General features: G+C 42.2%; 1 protein-coding gene across 1 annotated transcript in view; it reads left to right on the top strand.

Moving 5' to 3' along the window:
- Window positions 1-9,761, top strand: part of nphs1 (NPHS1 adhesion molecule, nephrin) — a 35,831-nt gene extending 26,070 nt beyond the window's left edge. The window contains exons 18-30 of the mRNA XM_076736376.1: window positions 1,345-1,466; window positions 2,094-2,253; window positions 2,429-2,585; window positions 2,984-3,135; window positions 5,722-5,833; window positions 5,921-6,102; window positions 6,242-6,292; window positions 6,624-6,746; window positions 7,636-7,684; window positions 8,009-8,141; window positions 8,872-8,950; window positions 9,195-9,361; window positions 9,507-9,761. Of these exons, the coding sequence (XP_076592491.1) occupies window positions 1,345-1,466; window positions 2,094-2,253; window positions 2,429-2,585; window positions 2,984-3,135; window positions 5,722-5,833; window positions 5,921-6,102; window positions 6,242-6,292; window positions 6,624-6,746; window positions 7,636-7,684; window positions 8,009-8,141; window positions 8,872-8,950; window positions 9,195-9,361; window positions 9,507-9,596 (1,577 nt within the window). The 3' untranslated portion in view covers window positions 9,597-9,761. The remainder of the gene's footprint in view (window positions 1-1,344; window positions 1,467-2,093; window positions 2,254-2,428; window positions 2,586-2,983; window positions 3,136-5,721; window positions 5,834-5,920; window positions 6,103-6,241; window positions 6,293-6,623; window positions 6,747-7,635; window positions 7,685-8,008; window positions 8,142-8,871; window positions 8,951-9,194; window positions 9,362-9,506) is intronic.
- The last annotated feature ends 5,883 nt before the right edge of the window (window positions 9,762-15,644 follow it).

The following is a 15,644-nucleotide window of genomic DNA, read 5'->3' as shown; positions in this document are numbered from 1 at the left end:
ATAAATTAAACCTGGATTAAAGCATTTCAGGACTGCAATGAGGCAAATAAAATCAGACAAATAAAATGATATAAAATAAAATGGAACAAATTACCCAACAATAAGATACAGAATGTCACTGATTCTTCAAGCCTCAGATCCTGAAAATGAGAGAAAGGAAAGGAAGAGAGAGAAAACTATACTTTTTTGTAACCTTCCTGCAATCCATTCATAATTAATCAACCTTTTTCCAGGTTCTAAGACACCCGATTTGCAGGTATACCTGTGGGCCATGTGGGTCACAAGTCAACCACATCATTTATCTTTGTTGAATTGTGGTCTTCTTCTCTTAAATATGGAGAATGAGCAGATTTTTTTTTGCATATAATTGTCCATGTTGCATCCATATTGAATTGAATCTGTTGGCTGCTAACTGCGTGTGTTTTGAACTCGTCTAAAGCTGCAAAGCATCAGAACCGTCAGTGCATCCCCACGCGCTGCCACATCCAGACAACAACATTGACTTTCAGCTCCTGTCCAGCAAACATGCCTCATTAATTAGGCCTCCATGCAAGGCCATGCACCTCCACAGCTGCCCCAGGCCCAGCCTCGAGCTCCAGGCCCTCTGCCCCGATACTGATGATTTAATAATGGAAGTGTTGAAAATGTAGGTCTGCCTGTTTCACCAAAGCCCATGGTACACGCCTAATGGATTCTGCCATCCTGATCTGACTGGGCTTGACAGTTGTAGATATTCATTATGTATGGAGAATTGTAGTAGCTTTTATGGGTGGCGGTGTAGCCCACTTAACAATGTCGGTCTTGGTTAGCAGGCCAACATGGGTGGATCCCACCAACCCAGAGGTCTGAGCCTCTCAAGTGTTTCCCACCACTGTTCGTCAAGTGTGAACATAGGTTTAGACAAGTAGGCACTAATGGTCTTATTGTTGCGAGTACATGGCACTCATGGGAACTATGAAACGCTTGTGAAGTAAAGGAAAATAAAGATAAGAAGAGGAGCGCTGCAGTCAGGAAGGAGAGATGATTTGATGAAGAGAGCAATCAAGGGAGGGGGAATTGGTCAGTCTGTCATCGTCCATATGGCGATGTGGTGTCAGTGGAGGGCCTTGTGGGTCACTGCTTGCGCTGGGTTGCAAAACAAACATATAGAGAGGTTAATAGCACTGAATCTGAAACACAGAGGCCAATTAAGACAGGGTTATGAACAAGTTCAAAGGCAAAAGAGTGTAAGAGTAATTATAGCAATGTAGCATTGCTGTTAAATGGGTTGGCAAATGATTTGTCCCTGGTTGGCCTGTTAACCTTTGGTCCTGCCTCAGCCTTGTCCCATTTTCTCACTCTCAGATGCACCCAGTGTCAAAGCAGAGAAAGACCCTGTGCTTGTGAACCTGGGGGAAACAGCAGACCTTATATGTGTGGCAGATGCCAACCCCGTGATATTTGGCATGTTCTCTTGGAAATTGCTGGTGAGAGCTTGGGTACACACACACACACACACACACACACACAAATACACAGATACACAGAAACACAGCCATCCCCTGAATTATATTTCCTTTACCTGGCTTGCTTTCTGTTATACTATCCATTCGTACCGTTCATCACTGGCCTTTCTAAATGCACAGATGCACCATATTTCACTGGCTCTAACTATCCTTCCACCCCACCTCTTCCTGCTCCACACTCAGCCCAAATCCAGAAAAATAGCTTTCATTACTGCTGCGTGACTAAAGGGCACATTCGTCAACGTGGCGTGGTCTCTGTATCTACTGATGCCTTCTCCGGTCTAACCCACCCCCTGGCAGTACTGTGTGTCCCTCTTTCAACCTGCACAGCCCCTCCTTTTCTCTTTCCCTGTGGCTCTCCAACCCTTGGCATTATCTTTCTCTGTCCTCAGAGCTCGTTCCCCCGACGCCCTTCTCATCCCCACCTCAAGCCCTGATGGTTTCCTGCTCAACTCTCCCTACCTGTCTTGCCCTCGCTCAGGCCCCACACCCCCCACAACTCCAGCCCTCACCCAGGAGGAGGGGAGTCTGTGTATTGAGGGATAGCTGCTGTCTGCCACTTACTCCACCTCACTTTGTCTTCCGCAGGGAGAAGGGGAGGTGGAGATGGGAGAGGAGACTCAGGAAGATGAATCTGGCTTTCTGACCATCCATGATGTGACTCGGGCTCATGCTGGTCTTTACCAGTGCACAGCCAATAATGGCATAGAGCCCCCTGCCACTGTAGATGTGCAGCTGGTAGTGCAGTGTGAGTGTGTCGTATTTATTCTCAGTGTCAGAGAAGAACAAAACGTACGTGGAGACTTATTTGTGGAAACATGCATATGTTTTTGTACCTGTCAATAAATACATGTGTGCTTCTACTCCTGTGTTGTTTATGGTTTCTGCATGAATAACCACCATGCCCATCTTGTCTTGTGTAGTCAAACCGGAGCTTCAGAAAGGAGCCCAGTGGAGGAAGGTAGCAAGTAGGGGGGATGGAACCACTACAGCTGAGGTGGTGTGTCAGGCAGAAGGTATCCCTCGTGTCGACTTCTCTTGGGAAAAAAATGGCGTACGCATGGACTTTGCAAACCCCAGGTCAGAGAGTAAGCATTATTCCACTCCAAATGCTTTTCTTGCCATTCTTTTCACTATTAACTTCTGTGCTACTGTCAGTATTTTTGTTACATATTGATGAATCTTCACAATTAGATTAGGTTTACTATAATATAATATATTCTTATCCTATTTTTTGCTATTTCACCACTAAATCCAGATTTATTACATTTCATACTTTGCTTTTCACTATGCAAATACCTGTTTAATGCTTCTTTGATGTGTGAAATTGGGTGACTTAGTGCAATCTGCAGGACATCACAATCCCTGCTGTCTGCCTGCTTAGGATTTATCTCTCTTTCTGTGTGTGTGTGTGTGTGTGTGTGTGTGTGTGTGTGTGTTTGAGCGTTTGTGGGGGTGTGCATGTGTGTGTGTTGCAGGTATGAGGAGCAGACCGTGAGGGAGGGCTCCTTCCACACCAGCACAGTTCGAGTAGTAAATGTGAGCGCAGCTCTGGACTACGCTGTCTTCAGCTGCACCGCTCAAAACTCGCTTGGGGAAGACAAACTTGACATCCAGCTCGTCAGCACAAGTACTGTATCAATGTACATTTGTGTGTTTTGTGTTCATGGGTTTGAGTCTCTAAGTGACTGAGGTTATCTCCACAGCATGCTTTGTTGAAGTCCTGCATGTGGAAACCATCTATCTCCAAAATGTCAACTTTCATGAACACTTGATCTGGCAGTTTATTTTTGAAATCACCAAATTCAGACTTTTTTCCCCATTGGGTAGCAATCATATGTTAAAGATGCATCACAATTTTTTCAAATTGAATCAAATTACTATTGTGTGAAAAGGACACTAATGATTCAGAGCAACTGAGAATCAACGCCCAAATCTGCAGCTTTACAAGGCTTTAATCTCTTTTAGCCTCTTTTGCTCATTGTTTTGGTTATCTACCCTGCACATAGACCATATGGCTGAGTCTTGCCAGTCTCATTAACACGTTCTCCCCAATCCTAAATCTGCGGGCAACTGTTTTCACCAAATGACTCTTTGCTACCTGCCCAACATTCAGTGTCAGAGAGCCGTAAAACAGGTGGATTGTCATGAAAGTCAAGCATCCAGAGATACAAAGATCCAGATAAAAGACCAGAGTTAGTGGACTAAACCGGAGGAGTGTATATGGGATATTCACTGGCCTTGGTGTCTGTGTCTGCTCAATGTGTAAGTAATAAACTAGCATTGTACATCAGGCCTGTGTTGCTATCAGTTTCTATTAGTCTTTCTGCCCCCTAGTGGTCAAAAATCACATAATTCAGCTTTAAATGAATAGCAAATGATCAAAGTCAGTGGTTAGGGCACACAACTCATATGGATTATGCATATCACGTCCTTGGCAGTGGAGCACAAATTTTTCCTTTGGTTCTAATTTGGCAGCATCTCAAAAATGATTGTGTCTGTGCTGCTTTGTCCAAGATTTATCAGCCTTTTCCAGCAACATTACAATAGTGTGGTACAGCCATTGAACATGTAGAATTCTATAAACTGGAAAGAGTGGTTGCTCCTGTGTGTCAGCCCTTTAAGGAACTTTTTCCATTGCTCTATCTCTACCTTATCATTTAGCCCATAGCGCTACTTCACTTCTCCCTCAGATAATGCTGCAGTGATATGCTTTGCTCTCCTGGCGTGCTTAGACTTTTCTGCCTTCAAGCTACCAGTGTATCCTTGCACCACCACCATTATCAACACAGTCCTGCTCTCAGCAAAGGCCCACAGCCATCATTGGACACGTTTAATGTTTACTATAAAAACCATAAAATACAATCCAATATTGGCCCTGTTTTTCCCCAGTCATGTTTTTAGTGCTGTGAATATTCATAATTAATCTGACGCAGTGATAATAAATTTTATATGCTTCCTTATCATTTTAGAGCCCAAGAGGAAAAGAGAGGGGTTTTTTTTCTAAGTATGGTGCTTTTTGGATTTGAAGGAGACGAGATCCAAATAAGGCTGACCCCTTTGCCCTGGAATCTTATGAGTGGGGCTGATAGTGGGAATTATTTACTCTGCAAACTGGGCTGCAGCCTGGAGCTAGAGACGAGTACAGCATCCCCTTCTTATGTTGCTGCTCAACTATCTCTCCTCCTTCTCTCCTTGACTATCTCTCCCCCTGCCCCCAAAACCACCCTTCTTTTTTCCATGCTCCAAATGCAAAATAATCCACTTTCCCTTCACTACCCTGACTGAAGCAGTGCCTCATGTCAGACTGAAGGCCTGTTTAGCCTCCTTTGATCTCTGTCCACAATATTGATAATAATCAAGAGGCTTCATCCTTCATTGCATGACTTAAAGCAGCCACTTTGTTCTGAGAGGGATCAGCCATTGCTCTGCCCATGTTTCCTGATCATTCATACAACAAAGCATAACCTTAAGAAAAAGCAGATAAGGAGTGATGCACTGTTAAAAATGCAACGCTGGTGCTGTCAAGAAGATGTTCTTTGGAATAAATTGTGATTAAGAAGAGAGAAACTGTTAAAAAAAACAAAGAGGCTTTGGAGGCTCGCTGACAAGTTTTGACCACAGTGATCATTTCTCCTCCCTGATTTCTTTTTAATCACTTGTTTTCATTATTCATCATCAGCTGTTACCATCAATTTTTTTCATTAAGGCTTCCAGATGTAAAATACTGCAGTGTTTAGAAATATGTGATAAGTGTGACAGCCTGGAATCATGTAACAATTACACCCACAAACCACACATTTTGTTCTGAGGTAAACAGTTATTACTGGTCACTCTGGTACACACATCTCATGAGAATAATTGTGTTTTCAAACGCAATTGTATGATGAATGGGTGAGAATATCTCAAATCTTTTTTCTTGCTCCTCTATTTCTATGCAGAAGAACATCAGTTCACTTTTAGTGATATCATTATGTCTATTTATAACCACTCCAAAGCAGAGAGGGAGGCCGGAGGGGAGGCACGATCCTATAGGCCAGCAGGGCTTCGTGTTATTTCTGCAAATATAATCACTCGATTATCTCCAATTCTGAGCACCTAAGGCCTTTTCAAATAGCCACCTGTCGAGTGAAGGTGTTCTGCTCTTTGTCAGTCTTCCCGCAAAATCAAGAGAGAATTTACTTTTTCCACATTGCTTCTTTTCTTTCGCCTTCAGGTCACCCAGATCCTCCGTCATCGTTTCGTCAAGTCAGTGCAACCCACGACTCGGTCACTCTGGAGTGGATCCCTGGCTTCAGTGGGGGTTTGCAGCAGAGATTTCGTGTAAGGTGAGATGTCAAGAAAGGATGTTGGTTCAGGGATGATACTCTCTCATAATCAAAGAAGTGTACTTGACAGTGCCTTTTGGTTGACAGATACCGTTGGGATCAGTCAGCCAGTTTCCTGTACATGGATGTCTTTCCTCCCAGCGCAACAACCTTCACTGTCACTGGCCTGCAGCCTGTCACCACCTACAACTTCTCTGTCAATGCCCTCAACGCGATTGGAGAGAGTGGCTATGCTGACAACAATGCAGTACTGACCATCACCACCAAGGGTCAGTTTGGAGTAACCCCAGTTCGACACTTACAGGTTGCTACTGTGCAACCTTCTGATGATATGTATAATAAGTGGCATAAGCTTATGCTTGGAAGTGCGGTGTGTAAGTTTTTCTAATTCGCTTTCCTTCTCTACAGAGAGGCCAGAGCTAGAAGAAGTCCCAGGAGATGATGACTCAGTCTCACAGAGTAAGTCTTTTATCACAACTCCCCGAAAAAGCTCTTAAGGGCAGTTGGAAATTACTGTTTGCACAGCAGCTAGCTTCATTTGGCTAAATCATGTTAATGTATGCACCTCCAAGGCTGTTAATGTTTGCTCTACGAGAGTAGCGGTTGTCATGGTACCCACCCATACTTTTCCCCTCTGCTAGTCTTTAATCAATAAAGACAATTGAGAGAGTGGTTGGGTCTTGCTCAGTCAGTTTTTATCTTTCTGAATTTCCATATGACTTCCTTTTTAACTTTCATTGTTATGCATTGAGCTAATGTTTCTAATGTTTTCTAATGTTTTGTGAACTAGGTGGAAGTGGACTGCCAGCTGATTTGACAGTGGTGTTCACAGTGGTGTTTGGAGTCATGCTGGTGTTGAATTCACTGGGCTGCTTCTTTGGAGTGAGGTGGAAGAAGAGACGAGGCCAGACAGGTAGCCATAATGATCGAGAAAAAAGTAAGGAATGCTGCTCTGGGTTACGAGCAACGGAGCTCTTCGAGGATAGGGTCAGTAGTTGAGTTAAAAACAAAAAAACAATGACTGTCCAGCTTATAATGGAAGTCCGTGGTATTGGTTGGCAATCTAAAAGGCACTAAACTCTGAGGCACTCTGATTATAAATCATGGGTCTATGATGATTTTTAGATTTCTAATGAGAGTGCCTCGGATTCCTTTTAGACTGCCAACCACTGCCATGGACTTCCATTATAAGTAAGCTGGACAGTCACTGTTTTTTCATTTTTACTTCGCCACAATGATCTTTTCATCTATGGACGTGCAAGTGTTCCCTCCATCACTTCCTGTCATTATAATGTCCTGATTCCTCAACAGCTCCAAAGAGATGACTCCGAACCATGATGCAATTGCCAGCTCAGCCTCTCACTCTCTTCTCATCTCTCCATGTCCCTCTTTCTATCTGTCTATCCTGTCTCCTCTTCTTCTGCTCATGCTCTAAGCCTCTACCTCCTGCCACATTCATCCTTCAAAGCTGTCACTTCTCTGTTTCATCCATATCTTTTATCTCATTTGCTAGCTTTATGTCCTTCTTCTCTCTCTGCTTCTGTCTCTTTCTTTTTGTTCTTCAGTCTAACTGTCAGGTTCTCTCCCTCTCTCTACCTTTTATTTTTCATTCCTCACCTTCCTCTGCCCTCTGGTTTTTTTTACATAGATTTTTACAACTTACTCGTTTTTCATTGGCGCTCACACTCTGGCCCTTTTTTTTCCTCTGATCAATTTCAGTGCTTATGAGATGATGCTCCTCTCTTCAAGTTCTAATTTCCTAACTCTAAGCCTCTTTCCTCCTGTTCCCATTCCCCCTGCAGGGGGTAGAGGAGCCAGTGTGTTGGATGGAAAGAAGAATGAAGAGGAGGGGTAAGTTAAGGCCTGACAGTAGAAGTAATAAAGAGACACACATCCAATCCACTCTAAGAAGTCTGATCCATTGGCTGACCCAGCTGCTGTAAGAGCCAGACAGGCAAAAAATTCCTTTGTCAGTATCCATTTATATCATCAGACTTGCACCACAATCCTGCAATAAATGGGTACCACATGATGCATTCTTATTAAGAACTTATCATATGCCGGAAAAAAGCTGCTATGTGCTGAGTATTTTGCATTTCTGTTAGCACATATTGGGGATTAAGAGTCGTTGGGAATTGAATCACAACAGTAAAAGAATCTGATTTCTCCGTGTAGGTCCAGTCAGTCAACTGTAAGCAATTCCAATAAATATGAGAGCAGAGAAAAGATCAACGCCACAGCCCAGCGTACCCTCCTCGTCGACTCTGGATCTGAAACCGACAGCAACGTCTACGAGAGCTATGCGGCGGTAAGAGCAGGAGAGAGGTGAAAGGAAGGGAAACAACAGGATGAGAGAAAGAAAAAGAGCAAGTGAGAAAATATGCAGACACACCGAGAAGGTTGAGTAAACAGATGGGGGGAGGAAAGAGGTTAGGCAGGGGGTGAAGGAGAGGAAGTGGAGAATTCAGCCATAACAAGGAAAATGGATAGATAAACTAATGAAACCTTTAGCTGTGCATAGAGATGGAACATAGATCAATAGCTCACAATTAGCATTCAAAATACACATCGATCGTGGAGAAATTATCATTTTGTACTTTAAAGGGGCCAACAAGGGTTTGAACCCTGAAGAAAACTGTTGAGTGAGGTAGAAGGAAACACATAGCAGCATGCTGGATGGGGAATAATGAGGCCTCAAATCCCCACAGAGGCAGGCTTTACCTCTCCCCTGATTCAAAACAATACATACCTGTAAGGGGTGGTTCACCCAAATGACCAAAAATAGTCTTTTCATGTATGTTGTGGTACAGCACGCAGCCTTGAGTGCTGATTTGGTTTCATTTGCTCACGTTTTGATTTCTGCTGATACGATGGAGGTGGTCCTCACAGGACTGAAAACATCTCAGAAAGATCCCCATTCCACATCCATCCCAATTTAAGTGCAGTCCCCTCTATGCGGATGTAACACATGTGGAATAGTCATTTACCTGTAGGTCAAAGCTGATCTGACGCTATCTCTCCCGTTTCACTAATTTCAGGAAAGTTCCCATTATTATTACCCCACCGGTGACTACATGCCGCCTCTCAGTCCACACCCGGAGGAAATGCGCAGGCATGGTGAGACACAAATAAACCTCAGTAAACAAGCCAACAGTAAACACCTCATGTCCCAAATATGATGCAGTCTGAGCCAAGCAGGAGCCATGTTTGTCCTTCTTTGAACTTTTGAGAAGTGCTCAGAGTGTTCTATGATATATCGTATTACCCATTAGCAATTATCCAACATCATTATATCTGACAGATTCTTAAGGAATTTGTGCATATTTATGTTTTGTGTATGTGTTTTCTTGTGCTCTTAAAGATGCCACTCACCTCCCCGTGGACTCTCACAGCCATCTGTATGAAGATGTGAGAGACGTGGGACTGTACCAGGATATCCTGCCTTCCTCTCTGTCTTCCGCTCTGCCGTTGTTTGACCGCAGATTGCCTCATCAAAGGAATGAGTGGAGATCACCGACCCACCCTCAGGTCTGTAAACCCCAACCAAGGATGAGAGCTCCTATTTGGTTCATTATTCGCATTTGTTGATACCACGATTCAAAATGCATTGTTTATAAGGGTAGATGATATGCTGCGTGGAACTGCAACTGAGATGCAATCTGTCTCTCAGCAGGATGTTGAGAGAGTGAGGGAGTTCATGGATGTTCGACAACCGCAGAGAGATTCTGATCTTCCCTTTGAACTACGTGGTGAATTAGTCTAGAATGAGAAGGTCAGAGCAAACCAATATGCTAAGACAGGATTTGTGATTCACCAGTAGTCAGTACAGTTTTGTATGGTAGATCTTGAATACCCTGTTATTTATTTTATTCTTTTTCAATGGTATCTCACAAGTCACGTTGAATGAACCTGCCACAGTAGAATAGAATGCAGCTAGAATGCTTGTAAAAGTTATATAATACAGTATTTCACTTTCAAGTGTCTGTTGTGGTCATTGATTATTTTCCTTAAAGGTCTGAGGTGACCTACCGTATAGTAAGGTAGCAAACTGAACAAAGAAAAGCAAGGTGGAATGGCAGAATGATTTTGAGGGTTTGAAAGCCTCAATAACCTCATGCAATCAAGACTATCAAAATGATACTACTATACATGCTGTGCACCAACAGCTTTTCATCTCCAGCATTTACCACCAGCAGCTTATTTTCTTCTCCCTGTGTGATCCTACTCAATCCCCTTCTTCCCTTAACCTTGCTTTGTTCTTTAACCTTTACCCTCTTTCTGAGAGCCATGTCATGGTCATTACCTGCAGCCCCTACCTGCAGTAGACATGAATCAGTCAGTTAGACACAAAAATGGACTGACAATGCTGTTGTTGGCACTGGGGCAGAAGCAGTACAGATTCACGGTTCCATCCAAGCAGACAGCATCCTGTTTGACCCATCTAACGTCAACATATTCCAACATGTATCCAGATGAGAACCTGACAACAGTGGCCTGTCCCTCCCCTGTATGATACACAGAGTTTTAGGCCTCACAGTAAGTCCGTGGGAATCCCTACAATGGGATAGTACTGAGTGGTATTCAGCATGGTTATGTCTTCAGGAGGTAAAGCCATATCTAGTGCCAGACTCTAATCCTGTTTTCTCTCGGATTGAAGTTCAGCTCACAGCATCAGTGAGAGAGAAAAACCATGCAGTGAATTTGTCTCACTGAGGGTGGACAGTCAAAGAGAGATAGGAACAGGAAGAGAGGGTTAGGCTAAGCTGCTACTGTGGCTACTGTGACAAAAACCCTCTACTCTTCCTTTGGTTGTCATTATTGTTCAAATTGTAGTTCAAAGAAAAGCACTTCACTGTGTCTCTTCACTCCACAGCCATATAAATCTTTATTTATAGACAGTGCTGCGGGTACATGTAGCAGGTACCAGGCATGCATGACTAAAATCCAGTTGTTTCAAAACGTGCCTTTGCGTGCCGAGCAGTAACTGTATTGGGTCTGAATTATAGAATGGAAAATGGGGTCCCAGTGGATGGACACTGTAAATACACTTATGGATGTCAACCACCATAAATTTTCACCTGACAAAAATGACCACAGAGACATTTGACCCAAAGCCAGTGAGGGAGACACAGAGGAGGACAGCAAGGAAGCTTGCATTTATGCTATGTATAGGGTGAGCAGCAAACTGTCACGATCTGGTCTGTTCAGTTTACCACTTCCTGTTTTATTTTGAAGTCTTCCCTCACGGGTCAGATTTTACTTTACTTCCTCTGTTTTCCCACCCTTGTGATTGTCTGATTCATGTCTCCTGTGTCTGATTAGTTCTCCTTCCCTGTCTATTTAAGTGAGCGTGTTCCCCTTTGTCCCTGTTTGTTCATCCCTTGTATGTGGCGTACCTGGTCCTTGTCAGTTTGTAGAGTATTTCCCGTTAGAGATTTCCTAGATTACCTCTTTGTGGATCTGCACCTTGTTGTTCCCCTGAACCTTGCTTTTGTTTTTGGAACCTGTATTTGAGCACAGCAGTGCTTTGAGCTAAATGCTAACATTAGCATGCTAATGCACTCACAGTGACAATGCTAACATGCTGATATCTAGCAGGTTTATCCAGTTCACCATCTTAGTTTTGCCTGTTAGCCAGCCTTTGCTAATTACTGCTAAAATCAAAGCACAGCTGAGGGTGATGGGAATGCTGGTAACTTTGCCGATATCATAAGCCAAAGTCACAAGGATTCTTCATGAGGGGCACATGAATGTTTGTGTAAAATTTCAAAGCAAACCATTCAACAGTTATTGGGATATTTCAGTCCAGACCAAAGTACTTGCCACCCACTGAGCCATGCGGCTAGTGTGGCTAAAAAAAAGCTAATGTAAAATAAGGATAAGAGGAAGAAGCCATTTAAAGAGATGTCACTGACTCAGCAGTCCTAATTTCTTCAGGCAGGTCATTCCACACCTCAAGGCCCTGACTATCAGACCAATATATCTGTCGCTGGTGTCCATTTTTAAGCTGCAGACTGATGCTGTCACTGAGAACATGCAGAACACCTGCAAAAATAGATGCTGTCTTCCTGTATTATAATGACAGGGTTTGTGGGCTCGTTGCATTTGTGCAGCTTCATCTTTCAATGCCTCCCATGCAGAGATCAGAAACTTCCTCAAGGTTTCAGTTACTGGACTCATATTATATTTGTACAGAGCCGTTAGGTGTGCACACAGTTCCTGTTTCCAGCTTCTGCTTTTCCCTCAATCATGATTAGTCACGTCAGTCTCATGAGTACACATGTAACACAGATAACTCTGCACAGACAGCACATACAGTCCAATGAGACAAAGAAAAAAAGGGATATTCTTCCTTCTCCTCAGTAGAAATGTCCATTTTTTCTTTTTTTTTGATGAAGATCATGTGGTCTGCTTCATGAGCTCTTTAGGTGGACCAAAGTAAAATCCTCAAGTAATTTTCAAAGCATTATTTACCCTGGAAATATTGACTTATAATATGTGAGAGATGAAATTTAAATCCTGCTGACGTTGTTATTGTCCACACATTTGTCCAAACTACAAAATCCTGTTTCCTCAATGGGGCCCTGACTGCCTGGAGATAAATCTCAATGTTTCACTGAGCTGCGTTCCCTCAATTAGGCTCGCTATTCTCCATCATGAGCTGTCAAGGTGTGTTTGTCTCATTACTGAACAATTGTTTAAGTTCCTGTCAAGCTGACTGCTGTGTTCATACCAAAGCCTGTTCATGATGCATCATTTCGGCTCAGGCAGGAACGGTAATCTGCTAAACTGAAGGCTTGACAGCTCAATACTGTATGTCAACTTCTGTTTTTCCTCACTTGCCTCATGAACATTTTGATATGTTGTGCTCAGAGGAATCCCACGGGAGCTCGAACATACAGGCTGCACGAGTGCACAATTAAGTCAAAAGAGAAACAAATAAGAGACTTTAATTACCTCAGCCGGAGGAGTGTTTTCACATCTTTTTTTTTTTTTTTTTACCACTCTCCTGGATGTTTTTTGTTCTTGTTTTTCCTTCTTTTCTCTCTTTTTTTTTTTTTTAACAAATAAGAGATTGAATAATGCTCCTTTATCACTCAACGGGTTGTGCTACCAGTGGGACGCTAACTCAATATCAACTCAAATTTCTGCAAACCCTGTCAGTCCTCTCATTATTCAGATTTTTCAATTTAAACTAAATAAAAATCAAATCAAAAGCAACCACAGGTTTTACAAATTAGAGCGTGATTTTACTGGCAGTTATTATGACTCACTTTGTGGCTGTGCTCTCCTGTTGTCACTAATGAGGATGTAATTTGCCCTCCAATGTGGATGAAAGACTACAACTTAATAAATACAACAGCAGCACCATGAAAGATAACTAGAAAGTAAAAACGCAGTTAATTGTTCTTTTTGATGGGAGCACATCTGAAAGCATATTGAAACTAGCAGAGCATGTGATCCTCTTAAATAAAAGATGATTTTGATGACTGGCCATGGTGTGTGTGCTGCACCTGACTACATGGACAGAGTCAAAATAAGACTAGACCACAGAAAGGCAGACATGCTTATATGGCCAAACATCCTGGAGAGATCACAGGTAAAACAACAAGAAGGGGAGTTTTATCATTATTAAAACACTCCACACTTACAGTCTACATTGTCTCTATCTAAGATAGCGTAGGCTTTATTAAACTAAAGTCAAATCCAGACAAGTATTACTCTCCTGCTATTTTTTCCCCCAGAGTACACAGTATATTCAACAAAAGGCAAATATATTTCTTCAAGTCCCATTTAAACCTTGGGTGCATTTATTATTTTTCATATGGAAGCACATTCGAATTGACACATCCCTCTCTACATCTTACTCATTTAAATGCACACAAACTCCCACTCAAAACACCAGGATAAAAAATGAGCAAAGGCACAGAAAAGAGAAGAACAAGCAGTTAATTGTGGCTGCGTCTCATATGAAATACTATACAAATACAATTTAGTTGAACATTTTCACGTTCATAAATCCAGGGGTGGACAGAAATGATGTACATTTACTTGAGTACTGTATTTAAGTACACATTTTTTTAGCATCTGTACTTGAGTATTAACTGTTTTGGAAACATTTAAAAGTCAAAAATTGCACTTTTGACTCCACTATATTTCTATGAAGGTTCGCATTACTTGTTACTCTGAAGCATTGATTTGTCAGCGGATGGCCAAATACACCGTGTTCATCACAGGAGAAACACAATCACAGTAAACTCCTCCATCGTCTGCCCGTGAAGCTCAAAGTGCACGCTGCATTTTTTGAACAGGTCAGTTTGAACTCTGCGCTGGTGACGATGGCTGCAGCAGATAAAGATGACAATAACTCATCACCAGAGCGCCCACGGCTGTATCTGAAGTCCACATGTCAGGTTTCTGAAATGAAGAAAGATTCATTTCATTTTAAATGTTTGTTCTGTTTTCCGCACACAGACTTGTGTTGTATTCTTGCGTTTGTATGCAAACATTTGGTTAATTCCAGATCAACATTTTAAACAGAACTATCTGTCCTCTAGTCGTTAACAGTTATACTATGGTTGGTCATATCATACGAGTGTTTGTGGGTTTTTATGGATTTTCCCAAAAGATGTCACACAGGTCCTGTGTGAATCCACCGCTCACACGTAGCAGTTAGCTAGAGAAAAACGCTGTGTCAGTGTTAACATACTGACTTAAGTCCTTTAACAAATATATGTTTTAATCTAGTCAAATAAACACAGTGCTGTTAATAAGGATGGGTTCCAAACAGGCCCCAGGGCTGAATTATTAAAGACGCAAGTATTGATGAGCTCTCATGCTACTGGCTCTCTTCTCTGTAGTTCTTGGTGTAATTTATTATCATACTATAGCTTCACCACTGCCCTCTGTGTCAGGGCTGAGCTCCTCACACATACACACACACACACACAGCAAAGTCAGTAAATAACAAAGTCTTCAGCTTTTTATTCTCCCGGTTCTGCAAGCAAGTCTGTGCATTCGGTATGTTGTTTGACTCATTACGTTCTGTATTGTGTTATATTACATTATATTACAACAGATTGACGTTTACAAGCAGACTGTGACTGATGGTAATTACATCTCATAATATGATTGGTTGGTTGGAGGTGTAAGATTTTGAACAGACTTTCTAGAGTTTGTGCCTGAAAAGAAAAAGCTTTTTTCCCAAGAAGATCACAGTGGAAACTGTATTAAGAATGCTTATTATAAAGTGTGAACAATTTCTTTAGAGAAACCATAGAAATGTGACAGAGGACAGTCTGATCCACAAGCACTCTGCACAAAGCTTGTACTCTGCTAGTGTGGATGAATTGAAGGCTTTGTCTGCTGTAACACTCTAGGTTTGTGCTTCTCTGCTGTTGGGTCACAATCACACACATGAATTCTGCAGCCTTGAAGCAATAGTTGAATAATTAGAAAAAAAACAAGGATTTAATCGACTGGGTATGTCACTGCTGAAGTGGAATTCAGTGTGACAAACATGCAACTGGTAATTGTCTGTGGTCATATGAGTTTGGTGTGTTTGCTCAGTAGCAAAACAGAAACATTTTGTAATGCACTCATGAAACAGAACTGATTCCTTAGATGCTTGTCGAAAAGGTTGGAATTTAAATTAAGGGATATTATGGTCTGTAGAGCCACACATCTCTTAGAACATCCTCAATGTCAGTGTGTTCAAGGGAGGATGCTTGATAAAACTCTTCACCAATGAAAGGAAGCCACATAATTAACATTTCCACCAGTATGTACTGCATTTTGAGTGACTGTAACT

Source organism: Chaetodon auriga, chromosome 8, assembly GCF_051107435.1.
Source record: "Chaetodon auriga isolate fChaAug3 chromosome 8, fChaAug3.hap1, whole genome shotgun sequence".
Classification (NCBI taxonomy): domain Eukaryota; kingdom Metazoa; phylum Chordata; class Actinopteri; order Chaetodontiformes; family Chaetodontidae; genus Chaetodon; species Chaetodon auriga.
Note: the sequence above shows the minus strand (reverse complement) of the source record. Positions and strands in the feature narration are given on the sequence as shown.